The 17,561-nt window shown below is 37.4% G+C and overlaps 1 protein-coding gene across 1 annotated transcript; it reads left to right on the forward strand.

The window, feature by feature from the left end:
- Window positions 1-37: 37 nt before the first annotated feature.
- On the forward strand, window positions 38-16,780 carry FBXO45 (F-box protein 45). Its single transcript, XM_019448726.2, has 3 exons — window positions 38-493; window positions 7,944-8,300; window positions 12,540-16,780. The coding sequence occupies exons 1-3, from the start codon at window positions 179-181 to the stop codon at window positions 12,723-12,725; spliced, it is 858 nt and encodes a 285-aa protein (XP_019304271.1). The 5' UTR covers window positions 38-178; the 3' UTR covers window positions 12,726-16,780.
- Window positions 16,781-17,561: the final 781 nt, after the last annotated feature.

A 17,561-nucleotide genomic window follows, 5' to 3' on the forward strand; every position in this document is an offset into this window, starting at 1 on the left:
AGGCGGGGCGCGCGGCGGACGCCCCCGGGCAGGGGCGGGAGTGGTGGAGGGCCGGTGGTTGGCTGTGAAAGGGGCGGTGAGCGAGGTGCTTCGGTCTCAAGGCGAGGCTTGGCCTCCCCAGCAGAGACGGGGGGAAGAGGCGGCGGCAGCGGCGGCCCTTGGGCCGGCTGGTGAGGCGATGGCGGCACCAGCCCCGGGGCCTGGCGGAGCCTCTGGTGGCGCTGGCTGTAGCGGCGGCGGCGGCGCGGTTGGCGGCTCGGGATCCGGGTCCGCGGGCGCAGGGGGCCGGCTGCCCAGCCGGGTGCTGGAGTTGGTGTTTTCCTACCTGGAGCTGTCCGAGCTGCGGAGCTGCGCCCTGGTGTGCAAGCACTGGTACCGCTGCCTGCACGGTGATGAGAACAGCGAGGTGTGGCGGAGCCTTTGCGCCCGCCGCCTGGCAGAAGAGGCTCTGCGCACGGACATCCTCTGCAACCTGCCCAGCTACAAGGCCAAGGTGAGGGAGCCCCGGGCCACGCCGCTGCCCCCAGTCCCGCTTCTCTGCGCCGCTCTCAATCTCAGTGCTTCTCATCTGAGCTCTGACTCAGACGCCTCGCCTCACCATCCCGCCTTTGCACGGCTGCAGTCTGTACCTTACTTCACGTCCCCCTCCATGAAGATCCTCTCTTCTCTTTGAAGTTCTGCTCCTTAAACCTACCCCCCTCACTTCCGTGATGCACTTTTTAAAGGACCAGATAGTTTCCAGTTACTGGTTTCCATCACTCATTCCACTTTCCACAGACTTCCCCCATAAAGACAGACCACCCCCATTGTTGTGCCATTCAATACTTTGCTATTTTTTATTAGATCATCTTAGTTGCCTTAACACCGGCTGAATTTCTAAGATCTTTGCTTTCACCCCACATTCACCTCACTCTTTTCAAGCTGTGATTTATAACTATTTTATTCTATTTTCGCCTAAGTTCTCTTTCATTCCCTCGATTATGTTTCAGACTTGTAAGTGAGTGTAGTCCTAGACATCCTGCTAACTTTCAAACTACAGGTTTGAATAGAACATCCTCTCCCCTTCCCCGTCAGCACCACTTAACCATCCTAATACTGCCTTGTTCCACTATTGGCTAACTTCCCTGCCAACTTTTTCATACTTCCACCTTGATGGTGTGCCTCTTCTATTCTGTGTGTCATCTTAAGTGCTGATTCTGGTTTTGATGCCTTTTCCCCCTAGATTCTTGTGCACATTCCTGCCTTTTTCATATACAAATAAAAATTCCAACTAACAGGTTATGGTAGGGCTGAGAAGATTCTTCAGGCAATATAAACAAAGACCTCGAGCTTGAATTCAGTTGGATGGATAACAGCTATTAAGTATAGCAGTCACCAAGAGGATATGTGAGAGAGGATGAAGTCTGTCCTAGAATGTGGTAAACATAAAAAATACATTAATAACTACAAAAAGGAGATACCCTTTTTAAAGCTAGACTGCCAAAGGGGGAGTCAGAGTAAAGTAAAATTTTTTTCCCTGTGTGAAATAGATGTAAAATTTATTCTGTAATAAAGCAGGTTTTAGTTTAATAAGATAAGGAATGTTGCAATTAAGTATGTCAACTATCAAATTAGTTTTTTTCTATTAAGTGAAATAGCACATTAATTTTTTTTAAGTTTATTTATTTTGAGAGAGAGCACGTGCACAAGTGAGTGGGAGGGGGGCAGAGAAAGAGGAAAAGAGAATCCCAAGCAGGCTCTGGGTTATCAGTGCAAAGCTGGACGTGGAGCTCACAAAATGAAATGTGAAATGTGAAATCATGACATGAGCTGAAATCAGGAGTCAGTACTTAACCGACTGAGCCACCCAGGTGCCCCAACACATTAATTTACTAGGACAATATTTGTACATGGTGGATGCTCAGTGGATACTAGTTGTAATTTATGTAGTAGAATGCAGAACATTGCAGTTTTATCAGGCAAAGTAGGCTTTAAGACATTTTTGTAATTGGTCTGTAAAAGATACATGAATCAGGATTCATATGACAGTATGTGTTAGTGTGTTCATGTAAGTCAACATGCAAAAGAAGCAATATAGTATAAGCAAAATGTCTTGCCTTTTGCTCTTGTCTGCCAGCCACCCAGTTTGCCTTCTTGGAGGCAACCTGTGTTACCTGTATCCTTCCAGAGATATTTTAGGTTTCTTAGGTTTTTAATGCTTTATATTGTCTTTCTACCACACCCATGGTAGGTATTGTAGATTTCCACTAATCATATGTTCGTTCAGATGTTGCAGGACATAAGAAAAATGTCTTGAGGATAAAAATATTAATTCAAAAGAAGTCAGAGACCCTAGTAAGGAAGTTCTCAGTCAAGTAGAGAAGAAAAATGTATAGAAATAATTAATACATGATAGAAATTGCTCCTGTGACATATGTATATGTATATGTGTATATATATATATATATATATATATATATATACACACACATATATATATAAAACATATACTCCCAGTATATATATATATATATATATATATATAGACACACACACACACACACACACACACACTAGAATTAGAATTTCAGTGAAAGGAGAGATTTACAAGTTGAGTGGAGGCTTGGAGAGGGTTTGAGGTTAGGATTATATTTGATCTGAATTTTAAAGATAGGGAGGATTTGAACATTTTACTAAGAAGAAATTCTCTGAAAAAAGTAGGACAAGAGGAAAGCAAAGGCTTTGCACAGCATATATGTTTACTTTAAAAAGGGTGATCTCCAGGCACTATGCTCACTTTTGCAGATGCAATGATGAATAAAAACAGACACAAAACTCTTAATGGATGCCTTGCTTATGGAGCTTAGAGTCTCGTGGGGGGAAATAGATATTAATCAAATACACAGTTGTAAAATTGCATCTGTGGTAGGTGCTATGAAGGAGAGAGAGGTGCACAGTGCTCTGAATGTCAGAGATGGAGGATTTGACCTAGGTATGGAGGTCAAGAAAGGCTTTCCTCTGAGGAAATAATGCATGTCCTGAGACCTAAACAATAAAGCCAAGGGGAGAGAGAAGACTTCCAGGACAGAACTTGATGATTATGAGGGACAGAGAATACATCCGTGTGGCTGAATCAGAGCAAAGGTGAGACAGGTTTGAGAGAAGATGGAAGAGGTGGAGTGAGGCCAAACTACAGGGAAGCCATTTTGGATTATAAGCAAGAGGGGGTTAGGAGTGTGGGGATTGGTGATGTGATTTTTTTTTTTTTTTTTTTGCATTTTTAAGAGGTTATTTCTGACTTTGGTATGGAGAACAGATTGGAGGGGGACCTTAGAAATATGGATAGATCCGCTAGGAAGTGGGTAGTGGAGGAGATGGGGAGAAACAAGAAAGATTTAGGAAGTAAAACCTACAGGATTTGGTAATAGATTTGAAATAGGGGTGAGAAAGAGGGAGGTGTTAAGAATGACTCCTAGATATCTAGCTTACATAATATGAGAATCACCTGGGCTAGATTTAGGAAAAATAGCAGTGAGTTCAATTTTGGTAGAGTAGAATTTACAGTGTTTTTGAGACATCCGAGAGATTTCAGATAGGCAGCTGTTACAGTTTGGAGCTTAGAGGAAAGGCTAAAGATTTCTATCTTTATATAGGGTCTAGTGAGATTGAGTTGAAGTAGTGGAAAATACAATTATAAAGGTAAGCTGAAACTCATCATGGATGTCCTTGGCATGTAGCCTTCAGTGTATAGTTTGGGCTTTGTTCTACTATTATAAACCATAGAAGTTTGAACAGAGCAGTGACAGATAAGTACTGTGCTTTAGAAAAACTAGGCCATAAGATGAATTGGACAGAACGGGAGTTAGTACCTATACCAGAGGTACCTAAGACCTGAACAAGTGTGTAGAGGAGAGAAGAGGATGGCTGGGAGAGCTATTGCAGAGAACAAATCCGTATAGGACAGCTAACTGAGAGTGGGTGAGATGAGGAAGAAGAATCAGATAGGATTTCCAGGGAGCCTGGGTAACTGGGAGGAGGATGCGGACAGGTGTGGGATAGCATAAAACTGGAAAGTATTTGGAATTGCCGGTCTATTTAGGATTTGTCTTCTTTTTGAAAGTTCATATTTTTCATGTTACCAAGGAACATCAATAATTCCAGTCATACTTAGCATCTAAGTATAATATATTCTCAGATTTTCAGACCTAGATCCTAAAGTAGGTCTTAAAGGTGTTTGTTACAATGTAAAATTTAGGTTGTACATGAGACTGTGGGAAAGAAACTATGGATTGTTTTTATTTATTAGTTTGTATATTTTTTCATTTCATCTCAATTTTTCAGTATCCAAATCTAAAAGATAAGCACACTTATTATAATCACAATATCATCACACCTAAAGTGTAAAGAAATTAACAATAATTCCTTAATATAAACAATGCAGTGTTCAAATTTCCAATTGTTTTATAAATGTCAAATGTTATATTTAAAATTTTCAGTTTATTTAATCAATATCTGTATAAGGTTCTCATGGCAAACTGCTGATATATATCTCTTAAGGCTATTTTAGCCAGCAGATTCACCTACTAACTCCCATTCCTGAAACTTATCTGTTGAAAAAACCAGGTTGTTTACCCTGTAGAGTTTCCCTCAGTCTGGATTTTGCAGATTTCATTCCAATAGTGTTCCTTATCCTATTCTGTTTTAGACTCAGAGAGGTTTGCTCAATTTAGGTGAGATTAGTATTGCTATTGTTTTTGTTCTTGTTGTTTTTCAATGTATTTTCTGTTAGAATCAAAGTGGTTGGGTTGGATGCAGACTTAAATGTATGGTTCCAACTGTGGTGGAAAAGAACTTAGGAGAGCAAAATCAGGGAGATTCGGTAGTCGTGGTTAGAATAACTTCATACAAGTGGCAAGACTGATTCAGGTTTTAGAAGATACAGTTTATGTTGGAGGAGGAAAGTAGCTATGATGCTACAGATAGGGAGAACAACGTGAAGTTAGAAAGGGAAATAGGAGGAACCAGACCTGGAGAGCTTTGAAAACCAGGAAGAATAGTAGTTAGTATGGAACCATCAAAGGTTATTGAACTGAGATGAAATGTGACAAAGGTGCTGTTTTAGAAAAATAGGTCTGGAAATAATTTAGGTAGAGAGTTAATTATTGAGTGTAGGAGAGTTTTAGGGGGCAGAGGTATGGTGGTCACCAGAAAAGGGTACAGTGAAGAAAGATTAGTCCAGAGTAATAGGAAGAAGTCATAGCAGTTTGGAGAAGAGGCTGGCAACAGTGTCATTGTGACAATGAAGGATAGAGAAAAAGCAATTGATATTTGTAAGAATTAGGGAATAGGCATAGGTAATTATCAGTTAAATATTTTATAATGATTTTATAAAATATTTTATATTTTCTTGTCTTGATAATAATCTGTTGAATTTTTAAATAATATTTGGGGGACATTTTACTCACCCATTTAATCTTATGTTCTGATATTTTATGTGCTTAAAAGTGTGTTATAATAGAACAGATAGGAAAATATTTAGAATACTTCAGTATTGGGGTGCCTGGGTGTCTCAGTCGTTTAAGTGTCCGACTTCAGCTCAGGTCATGATCTCACGGTTCGTGGGTTCAAGCCCCGTCTTGGGCTCTGTGCTGACAGCTCAAAGCTTGGAGCCTGCTTCCGATTCTGCCTCCCTCTCTCTCTCTGCCCCTCCCCTGCTCCTGCTGTGTCTCTCTTTGTCTCTCAAAAATAAATAAAAGTTAAAAAAAAATTTTTTTTAAATACTTCAGTATTACAGCCTCCTGAATCAAGCAGAGTGTTTGTTTTTTAATGTCTCTGCCCTACAGTGTAATAATGAAGCAGTGAGGTACTGGCAAATAGGAACTGAACACTGGATGAAGGGGCTAGATACCAGACTTGTCTTTGGGACTCTTGCTCTAACTACCTGTTGACTTTTAGGTCTGTGCCCTCATCCCTGTGTTGCAGTAGGTCCCTTTAAAGCCCTTCCTAATGCTGAAATTCTGTGATTCTGGAGTTGGTGGCTCAGATTAACTAAAGCAGTAGATCCCAGCCTTTGGATGCTTTGGGGTCATTTGAATAAGGGATTTTCTTTTTTAAAAAAAAAAAAAAATTTTTAATGTTTATTTATTTTTGAGACAGAGAGAGACAGAGCATGAACGGGGGAGGGTCAGAGAGAGGGAGACACAGAATCTGAAACAGGCTCCAGGCTCTGAGCTGTCAGTGCAGAGCCCGACGCGGGGCTCGAACTCACGGACCATGAGATCATGACCTGAGCCGAAGTCGGCCGCTTAACCGACTGAGCCACCCAGGCGCCCCAAGGGATTTTCAAAAAACATACAAATCAAAAACTTTAAATTACTAAAGCATGAGAAATGTTTACTATTTAGACAGAGTAGCAATTTCCATACTACCCTTATTTTGGAAGCTTTACAAAACTGATTAGTGAAGATCAACTAATCTGTCCTATCTATGGTAGCTGCTCGTAATGACTATCTCTTTATAAATTCTAGTGCTTGAAATTAGATGCCGTCTAAAGGGTTATTTGATTTGGTAAAATGAGAGTGGTGCTGTCTCCATGTATGAGTAATAACTAGCAAGGAGGCTGAGGATCTAACATAGTTTGTGGTTATTAAAATTTTTCATAAACTTTAGAACTGCTATGACTACGTTCTCTATTAAAATATTTTGGGGAGGTAGGGGCGCCTGGGTGGCTCAGTCGGTTAAGTGGCCGACTTCGGCTTAGGTCATGATCTCGCGGTCCATGAGTTCGGGCCCCGCGTTGGGCTCTGTGCTGACAGCTCAGAGCCTGGAGCCTGTTTCAGATTCTGTGTCTCCTTCTCTCTGACCCTCCCCCGTTCATGCTCTGTCTCTCCCTGTCTCAAAAATAAATAAACGTTAAAAAAAAAATTAAAAAAAATATTTTGGGGAGGTACCTGGGTGGCTCAGTTGGCTAAGCGTATGACTTTAGCTCAGGTAATGATCTCGTGGTATGTAGGTTCGAGCCCTATGCCAGGCTCTGTGCTGACAGCATAGAGCCTGGGGCCTGCTTTGGATTCTGTGTCTCCCTCTCTCTCTGCCCCTCCCCTGCATGCTCAAGTGCGCACGCGTTCTCCTTCTCTCTAGCAAAATAAACATTAAAAAAATTCTTTTCAGTAAAAGTATTTTTTGATGACAGTATTGCCAGCATGAAAACTGTATATCCCTTAACTTTTTGATATAAAAATACTAAATATAAACTAGAGTAGAGGAAATAGTTTAATGAACCTCCCAAACCTATCACCAAGCTTTACCAATGATTAAATACAGATAATCTAGTTTTGTGTTTACCCTACCCATTCTCTCACGCCAGCCCTGGATATTTCAGAGCAATTCTGAGATATCCTAATGTCATCCATAAACATTTCAGTATTATCTCTAAAATATAAGGATTCTTGTGTATATCTTTTGATATTTTAAGAAGTCTATTTGGAGAAATGATACCATAGTTTAGAATTTTGATCAATAATAAAGCAGTTGGCAGTCATTTTATTTTTTATTTTCTAATGTTTATTTATTTTTGAAAGAGAGAGAGACAGAGTACGAGCAAGGGAGGGGCAGAGAGAGAGGGAGACACAGAATCCAAAGCAGGCTCCAGGCTCTGAACTGTCAGCACAGAGCCCGATGCGGGGTTCAAAACCACAGACTGCCATATGACCTGAGCTGTTGCTGGAGGCTTAACCAACTAAGCCTCCGGCCACCCAGGCACCCCAGCAGTTATTTTAAATGTTGCATGCATATTTTGTTAGTATTCCATCCTGAAACTAGCCATTTTTTGGAAATACATACTGTATTATTTAAAAATATATAACTTTATTGTCTAAAAACATGTAGCCTAAAACCATGGATACTTTTTAATGTTTAAGAAAAATCAAATTTCTATTTCTTTGGTCTGCTTTTCGTCTTTTCAGGTGCGTGCTTTCCAACATGCCTTCAGCACTAATGACTGCTCCAGGAATGTCTACATTAAGAAAAATGGTTTTACTTTACATCGAAACCCCATTGCTCAGAGTACTGATGGTGCAAGGACCAAGATTGGTTTCAGTGAGGGCCGCCATGCATGGGAAGTGTGGTGGGAAGGCCCTCTGGGCACTGTGGCAGTGATTGGAATTGCTACAAAACGAGCCCCCATGCAATGCCAAGGGTATGTGGCATTACTGGGCAGTGATGACCAGAGCTGGGGCTGGAATCTGGTGGACAATAATCTACTACATAACGGAGAAGTCAATGGCAGTTTTCCACAGTGCAACAATGCACCAAAATATCAGGTGAGAAACTAGGTATTTTCTCAGTTGTGGTCCTTTGTCAAATCATAAATCATTAATTTAAGTTCACAAAATTTTATATAGCAGCTTTGTGTGTCTTTTTGGTAATTTAAAAGTAAATAGTGTAACTGGCCTTTCTTTGCTACTTTAATAATCTTTTAGTATTTCCGTATTTGTTTCCTAATACATATTGACCTTGAGCTATCTGTCTTTGCTCTAAATCAGGGGTTGGCAAACTTTTTTCTATATAGGGCAGGTAATAAATATTTCAAGCCTTGTGGTCCCTATGGTCTCTGTCACAACTATTCAACTCTGTTGTTGTAGTACAAAAGCAACCATAGATAATATGTAAATGAGTGTTCATAGCTGTGTTCCAGTAAAACCTTGTTTATGGGCTGCAAGCAAGATTGGTCCAATGACCATAGTTTGCCAACTCATGCAAGATTGTCCTTTTTCCTGTATCATGTCACATCCGAACCTACTTTTTTCTAGACTTCTCACTCCCAGAAATGTACCTGTGCACATGCACACACATATTCACCCTCTGCTATTCATTAATCTGTTTGTGGATTCAGAGCCTCTGCAGATGTCAGTGATTTCTATAAGACAGGCAAATTTAGGCAAACTACTGAGTTTTTTTTTTTTACTCTCTTCATCTTATCTTAATGCCATACTCATTTGATTCTAGGGTCAAAATTATAGTTCCTATTTGTAAATGCCATATGATTAGCATAGAGTCAACAGAGTCTAAAACAATAATCTGATAAGAAATTGGAAATTTTAGGGGTGCCTGGGTGGCTCAGTCAGTTAAGCATCTGACTTTGGCTCAGGTTGTAATCTCGCGGTTCCTGAGTTCAAGTCCGCATCAGGCTCTATGCTGACAACTCAGAACCTGGAGCCTGCTTCAGATTCTGTGTCTCTCTTTCTCTGCCCCTCCCCTACTTGCTCTCTCTCTCTCTCTCTCTCTCAAAAAATGAATAAACATTAAAAAAATTTAAAAAGAAATTGGAAATTTTAAAGAATTATAGACTTAAGAATAAGAGATATTAGGAGCACCTGGGTGGCTTAGTTGGTGAGCATCTGACTTCAGCCCAGGTCATGATCTTATGATTCACGATTTCAAGCCCCACATCAGGCTCTATGCCAGAGCCTGGAGCCTGCTTTGGATGCTGTGTCTCCTCTCTCTGCCCCTCCCCTGCTCATGCTCTGTCTCTCTGTTTCTCTCTCTCTCAAAAGTAAAAAATAATAATAAAAAAGAATAAGGTTATTATTAGAGTCATTTCATAATGATAAAGGAGTTAATCAGATAGATATAACAATTGTAAATGTATATGCACCTGATAAAACAGCTCTAAAACACATGAGGCAAAAACTTAAAGAACTGAAAGAAGAAATAGGTAAATTAGCAAGTATAGCTGGAGATTTCAGTACTGTCTTTAAGTCTATTTTGTCTGATGTTAATATAGCAACTTCAACCTTCTTATGCTTACTATTGCAAGGTACCTCTTTTTCCCTATTCTTTTACTTTCAGTCTGTCTTTGTTTAAAATGGGTCTCCTAGCTGGCATATAATTGGGTCTCTTAATCTAACCCAATCTGACAATCTCTGCCTTTTGATTTGAGTGTTTAATCCATTTACATTTAATGTAGTTGTTGGACTACAATTGATATTGTCCTGATCTCTCTGCCTCTGAAGTTGTGTTCTTTTTTAAAAATCTTTTTTCTCTTTGTTTTTTGGATCAGGTAATTTCTATTGCTCTATCTTCAAGTTCATAGATTCTATGGCTATTAGGCCAGGGTAGTGAATTTTGTTTATTGTATTTTTCAACTCTGGAATTTTCATTTGGCTCCTTTTTATAGTTTCCATTTTTCCATTGAGATTGTCTGTCCATTCATTAATATTAGATTTTTCTTTAATTCTTTGCACATATTTATCATAACTGCTTTTAAGTCTTTGTCCACCAAATCCAACGTGTAGACCTACTTGGAATTGGTTTCTATTGACTGCTTTTTCCCCCCAGAGTATGAGTTGTACTTTCCTGTTTCTTTTCATATCCAGTCATTTTTAAATTGAAAATTGGAAATTATAGATAATATACTAGTAATACTGGAATGTTTTGTTTTTAGGAATCACTTTGTTTTTTCTGAAATGTGTGGGTTTTATTTTAGTAGGCAGTTAACTTGCCTAGATTCTTCAAATTGTGAACTCTGTCTCCCCCATGGTATATAGCAGCTAATGTCTTTGTTGGTTTTTGTTTTGTTTTGTTTTTGCAGCGGGGGAGGTTTGGCTTCTAGCTGCTATCTTACCAGCCTGGTTTTATTGGGGTTTCCCGTGTGTCTGTGTAAGACAGTGATTATACAGTGATTTGGGCAGAGTTAATTCTTGGATTTAGGGCTCATCCGCTTTATGGTTCCATTACTTCTGGAGTTCCTCCTCTAAATTTCCAGTTGCTCTGCCATCTCCCAAGTTTTGCTCTCTGACACCTAAAGCTAGTAAGACTTTTGTTTTCTGTTCTCTGTGCTGTGTACATGCTGTATGCTCAGTCAAAGGTAAAACAGATATGCAAATTTCACCAGGAGTGGTTCTGTCATCTTAGTTTCCATCTTCTGTAAAATAGGGAGAATCCTAGGATAGATGTGAGGATTAAATGAGATAATACAAATAAACCACAAAATGAATACCCAACAAATTATTAACTTTTCATTTCTGTTTGCTGTTGTTTGTTTTGTTGGTGGCAATAGTGGTGATGATAATTAGGATGTTCGTAGGTCCATAAAATGGGGTGTTAGTTAATCTATGAGTTGGGCAAAGAGAAGAAAAAAGTAAATGTTTGTAGTTGTCTGTGACAGGAAATACAATGAAGGAAAGTAACAACAGCAGGAGTTATCATAATTGGGAAGTATTAAATTCTGACTTTTGATTGCTAATGTTAGGACTTTCTGCCTCCAAGTATGTAAATAAAACAACCTTTTATAGATGCAAATTATAAAAGTAAAATATCCTTCTGTCCTTGTTTGTCTGCACTTTTCCATGTAGGAAAATAACTGGATGTATTGTGCTTCTGCTTTAGTTTGCTGTTTTTATAACAAACAGGTGTTTCAGAGCAGTGGCCCATAAAATGACTAATAAGCCTATTCTGCATCTTTAGAACCTATGGTCAGATTTGGCTCTTCATGATTATATAAGTTCCATACTGTTTGAAGAACTGTTTTGTAAACTTTAAAGGTTATATGAGTGTTTTTATTATGGTAATTTTTATTGTGATAAAACATACAACTTTATTATTTTAACCATTTGTAAGTATACAGTGCAGTGGCATTAATACATTCACAATATGTTTATCCATCACCACTATCTATACCTAAGACTTTTTCATCATCCGCAGCACAAACTCTATGCTCATTAAGCAATAACTTCTCATCTCTCCTTTCCTCCATCCTCTGGTAACCTCTATTCTATTTTCTGACTCTACGATTTGAATATTGTAGGTGCTTTATATAAGTAGAATCATGCAAATATATATTTTTGTGTCTGGCTTATTTCACATAACATAACATTTTCAAGGATCATCTGTGTTATAGCATATATCAAAATTGCATTTCTTTTTATGGCTGAATAATATTCCGTTGTATATACATATTGTAATAATTTGAAAAGGTTTAGATAGACATTTTTGGTAAAATATACCAAGTTACAGATTTTAGTGGTAAACTTCTAAGAAAAGCCTTTAAACAAAGAGTAAATAAAATCTGGGAACTGTTCAGTAGGAACATTTAAATTTTTGGTATTAAATGCAGATCCCATCTTAAAAAAAAAAACAAAACTATTGGGCACCTGGATGGGTCAGTCAGTTAAGCGTTGGACTCTTGATTTTGGCTCAGGTCATGATCTTGTGGTCATGAGACCGAGCCCCACCTAGGGCTCCCGGCTGGGCATGGATCCTGCTTAAGATTTTTCTTTCTCCCTCCCCCTCTGCCCCTCCCCAGCTCACTCACTTGCATGCACACGCGCACTCTCACTCTCTCTAAAAAGAAAAAAAAGAAAAAGAAATTGGGGCACATGGGTGGCTCAGTCAGTTGAGTGTCCAACTTCGGCTTAGGTCATAATCTCGCGGGTCACGAGTTTGAGCCCCTTGTTAGACTATATATTCTTAATATTTTAACTTATTGATTTGTATCTTATTTTTTCTAGCTATGCCCTTGGTGAGTTTTCTTCTAACCTTCTTTTGGTGTCTATTTTCAGATAGGAGAAAGAATTCGAGTCATTTTGGACATGGAAGATAAGACTTTAGCTTTTGAACGTGGATATGAGTTCCTGGGGGTTGCCTTTAGAGGACTTCCAAAGGCCTGCTTATATCCAGCAGTTTCTGCTGTATATGGCAACACAGAAGTGACTTTGGTTTACCTTGGAAAACCTTTGGATGGATGACAGTGGCTTTCTTGGGATGAAAAACTGAATGGAGAAGATACCTGCTTGTGGAAAGTAGAATCATGAAGTGACAATGTCATACATGCATGCCCAAGAAACATCCTGAAAAACACATGAAATTGTTAACTGGAGAAGCAACTCTACAGCAGAGATTATCTTAGTGTTTCCTCTTTCTACTGGGCCAGAAAAATCCTCAGGGTTGCAGTTGGTTGAGTGGGCAGTTGACATATGCATGTTGCAACAGATTTTGTCTCTAAGTTAGCAATGTGTTATTTCCAACTTTTAAGGTGAGATTTTAGAGATGCTATAAAAGGGATAAGATAAGGAAATAGCAAGATTTTTAAGTAGTGTGTTTGTGAAGAAAGACTGATCCTGTTTTACAACTGCCTGTTTTTTCTCCAGACCCTTTTTTCCAGCCAGCTTGACTATTAGAAAAGTATGAAACTGGTTGGGTTTTATTTAATATTTTTAATATATTGAGAAGCATGGTCTGCCTGGACTGCACTTCTCTAATAGTGAGATGTAAAATTGTGCAGCTATTTTAAAAGTTGTATATATAATAAGTGTGTAAAAAAACCTGTAAAAACAAAAACAGGACAAAGGGGTTGCTTTGTTCTAGTTCAATTTCTTAAAAACCACTACATGGTACAAAATTAGAATAACATTTAGGGAAAATTAGGTAACTACAAAGAAGAGGATTAAGAGGAGATGTGCTGTATTGGCTCATTTTTAAATTAATTTGGTTTACAGTTTCCATAACTATTACAGTCTGGTTATTTTTATTTTAATGATCAAAATTATTGTAAAGATCCCTCAGTCTCTTGAGTTTAAGATTGAGGGAAGGCAAATCTATTTCTAATCATACATGTATCAGTAGTAATAAGAATAATGTGCATCTTATAGTATCTGGTTTTATTTTTTGGCCTTCTGAGAAAGTATCTCATAACAACACAGAACATTGCCATTTGCTCTTACAGGCCTCAAATATGAAAGCTGTTAGTCACAGACCTAACGAAGAGAATTAATGGTCCTTTTATTTTGTAATTTCATAATGCTATAGATATTATAATTTTTTTTTTAATTTTATATTGTTTACATCATGGCAACAAATCTAAGCCTCAGACTCTTCATTGGGGTTATCAAGAAAATGTTTACTCACCCACCTGAAACAGTGCCAGCCTGAACCCAGGTTAAGAATGTTCTTAATCTCATCATAGATAATTGCCCCCATGGGACTTGAAATAAAATACCTTGTGCTGAAAACTTCAGGTTGGCAATATTTTGAAGGTTTCATTGTAGAAGAGCTTGACATTAGTTTTTGACTAATAAATCTGATTTCACTAATATTCTTGAGTTAATCTAACATACATGAGCAGAGATTTTCTTTTGTTATAAGAGAAACAAACATCCTTCCGTATGAAAGTATAAATGTATGGTTTCAGATGCATCTTTGTGATAAGAATTGACTACGGCAGATGAAATCTTTGCCTTTTAGGTTATTGCTGTGCGTAATTTTGTTTTAAATCTAATCAAATTAGAGATACCAAGCAGCTGGCTGGGGTTCTTGCGTTGCTCCTTGAGAGTTAAGCTTATCAGTACTCTCATGAAGCAGGGGATTTCAGTCATGAACAAAGATTTATTTTTGCCACCTGACAGGTTTACAAATATTTATTGTGTATTTGGTATGTTGCTTAAAGGTGAAATCCGTTAAAAGTCCTTTTCAATATCCATGTCAAGAAGAAACCTCCTGAAAAACCATATTTAATAGTACAGAGTAAGACTATATGTTAAATGTATTAGAGAATATAGCTGCTACAGAAATTGATTTTTCTTGGTGTAGAACAACTCAATTTAATTGGCAAAGTTTAAAATTTAAAGAAAACTGGTTCAGGATGAAGATTGATAAATGATAAAACAATAAAGTCCCTTATGTGCTTGGTCTTTTTTCAGGATATGATATAGCCAATTCCAAGAGAGTTTGCAAGAGTTTTGTTTATAAATTCTGTTTTGTCTTATTAGTAAACATTCATTTGTAACAAAGTTTTGAAGGTGCTGAATGGAAAACAGAAACATGGGGTTATTGCACATTGAACCTAGAATCAAATAATTGCCTAAATATTTAACAAAAAGCCATCCTTATCTCAAAACTGAAATTCTCTAATATGCTATTTGCAATTTTATAGAATGGAGGTTCATATTTAGAATGAGCATCAGGGGAATGAAGAACCTTCATTTGTAACTTGGTAAAGTATTTTATTACTGGAGACCAATAGCTGTACAGAGAATATTAAACCAAACTATTACAATGTTCAAGGAAAAGGAATCTCTTTTTCATTGGTGCTGAGAGAGCATTCAGGTAGAAGATGTTGCACCTGAAAGTTGAGTGTCAGTCATCTAAACCAGTGGTTCTCAAACTTAGCTGTACTTTGGAGTCATCTACATTTTGAAAAATCTTGATGCTTTTAGGGTCTCATACCCTAAAATTCTGATGTTGTTCTGATGTTGGACATGGTCATAAGGATTTTTTTAAGCTTCCTAGGTGATTTCAATATGCTGCTAAGGTTGAGTTTTAAATTCACCTTAAGTTTTCTCATCTGCAAAATTAAAAAAAAAAAAAAAAAATCCCTGCTCCCTTCACTACCTCACAAGTATATTGAGGGTAAAGGAGAAAATAATGGGAAAGTACTTGTGTGATGGATAAAAAGTGCTATTGAAAGGCAAAGTAGTATTTGTTGTATTTCAACTGAAACTATGATCAGGAAAGAAAAATATGTAATTGAATTTACTTTGTTGACTTGGGAAACCGGGAGCGTTCTCTTTGGTTCTTAACTTTAGTGAAGCATGCAGATGTGCAAACACTCAATACTATTACTCTTATTCATACTATGGTCTTCTGTCATACTTGAGATAGGCTGTTTTAATTATCTGGTTCTACATAGGAAAGAAACATTAAGGCTTAAATTCTGTAATGGCCAATGGCTCACAATTCATTAAAACTTTTCATACAAGAAGTTCTGTGGTTAATATATGTAATCATTTCATAGTTGTCATTTTTTTTTCATTATCTGACTTGATTATTAAGCCATTTATTTCATCTCCTTCATTCTTACTCATGTAAATTTAGGTATAGATTTTATAAAGCACATAGAGCAAGTAGGTTTTGCCCAGTTGACTAAAGTCATGGCTAAATGATTAGGCATCATCTGCCTTTTAGATATGATTTAACTTGGGAAAGAGAGTTACAAAAATAACAGTCCAAAACCATACAGTAGGTATTATAATTAACTTATAATTTAAGTCCCCAAACTGCTGTTTATATAAACTATAATATTAATATTTTTTGATCTTTAAAAAAAAATGAACAGTTTTGAAGAGATAGAAATGTAAAGATTACTTTCTGGAAATCAAGACCATCTCAATTAGGACCACTCTGAAGTCTTTCTGGAAGGAACAGTCCATACCCAATCCAAATACTATCCTCATAAAGCATTCCTAATTTCTCTAGCTGAATGTAATCTCTCCTTCCTTCAAATTTCCCTATTTTTATATTTATCTATACTTAACTCATGCTATATTACTTTATACCTTGTATAAATTTATTTGTATTTATTATTTGTTGGTGTCTTATCTCCTCTAAACATCTTAGGACAGGATCTCTGATGGACTCATCTTTATGCCCACATCATCTAAGCCCAATAGGCAGGTGCTCACACATTTCCTGAAGGAACAGAGAAAGAATTATGTAGGGACACTAAAGCTGCTCTGAAGTTACAGACTATATTAACAAAAGATAGATGAGAAAGAAATTCTGTATCCTATTTTAAGTGAAGCACGAAGGAAAGGGACGTAAATCTGAGGTTAATAAGGAAGAAATAATGACTGTGAATGCATTTTAGCCATTCCCCTTTATGCTTAAATATTGATAAACTGATTTTTAGTTTCGGGTGTAAATTTCATATTTGTTTAGAATTAAAATTAGAATTCTGTATTTTAATTTTTTTGAAATTCTGTCGTTTTGCTTTAGTTTCTTAATAAAAAGTTAAAACAAACATTAACCACCTGTGATTGCTTACATTTAGAACAACTTATATATATATATTGGTCGGAAAGGAAAACTGAGGTAGCTTAATAGCCAAATGTGATGGAATTTATGTATAAGTTGCATGTCTTTTAATAATGGAATCCATATTTCCCATGTTTAGCATGGAAGGCGAACAGGAAATAGTAATTCACGAGGAACCTGTTCCCCCATTACATCTACCCCAGCTAACAGTTGTTTGATAATGTTTGCCAAGAGTTACAAGAGGCAAGCATGGCTGAACTAATTGCTCCTGTGATCCAAAAGCTTAAATGAGAATTTAGTTGATCATGTTGCCAAAAGTTGCTTGATGTATTTGTTCAAATTTTACAAAGGGTTTTAATTTCCTAAGAAGAAAGGTAGGTGTAAAATTTCTGGATCTTTTGTTTAGGGAGAGCTTTACTAATCTGTTGTCCTAATTTCTTTTCTTGGATCCTCCCCCGAACCATTTGCTTTTTATTTAATGTATTCATTAAAATATTATTGAGGGCAAATTCTATCCTCTTCAGTATATGGTTCATTAAAAGAAATAGCCTCTCAGAATTTAAAATTGTTGTCAATCAGCTTGTGTATATAGGACTTCATGATAAGTGACTTAGGAAGTAATCGTTTAGGGAGTTTTCTTTAGGTTACCCTGTTGACAGTCCTTAATTTCTGTTTCTTTTTAGACAAGAAAACAAGAGTTCAGGGAAATCAAGTCCTGTCTGTTGTATGATATTTAGCAAGTCATAGTATTTCTGCTACCTTTTCTCCTCTAT

This window comes from Panthera pardus, unplaced genomic scaffold (genome assembly GCF_024362965.1).
Source record: "Panthera pardus isolate Hobbes unplaced genomic scaffold, ASM2436296v1 HiC_scaffold_16, whole genome shotgun sequence".
Taxonomy (NCBI): Eukaryota; Metazoa; Chordata; class Mammalia; order Carnivora; family Felidae; genus Panthera; species Panthera pardus.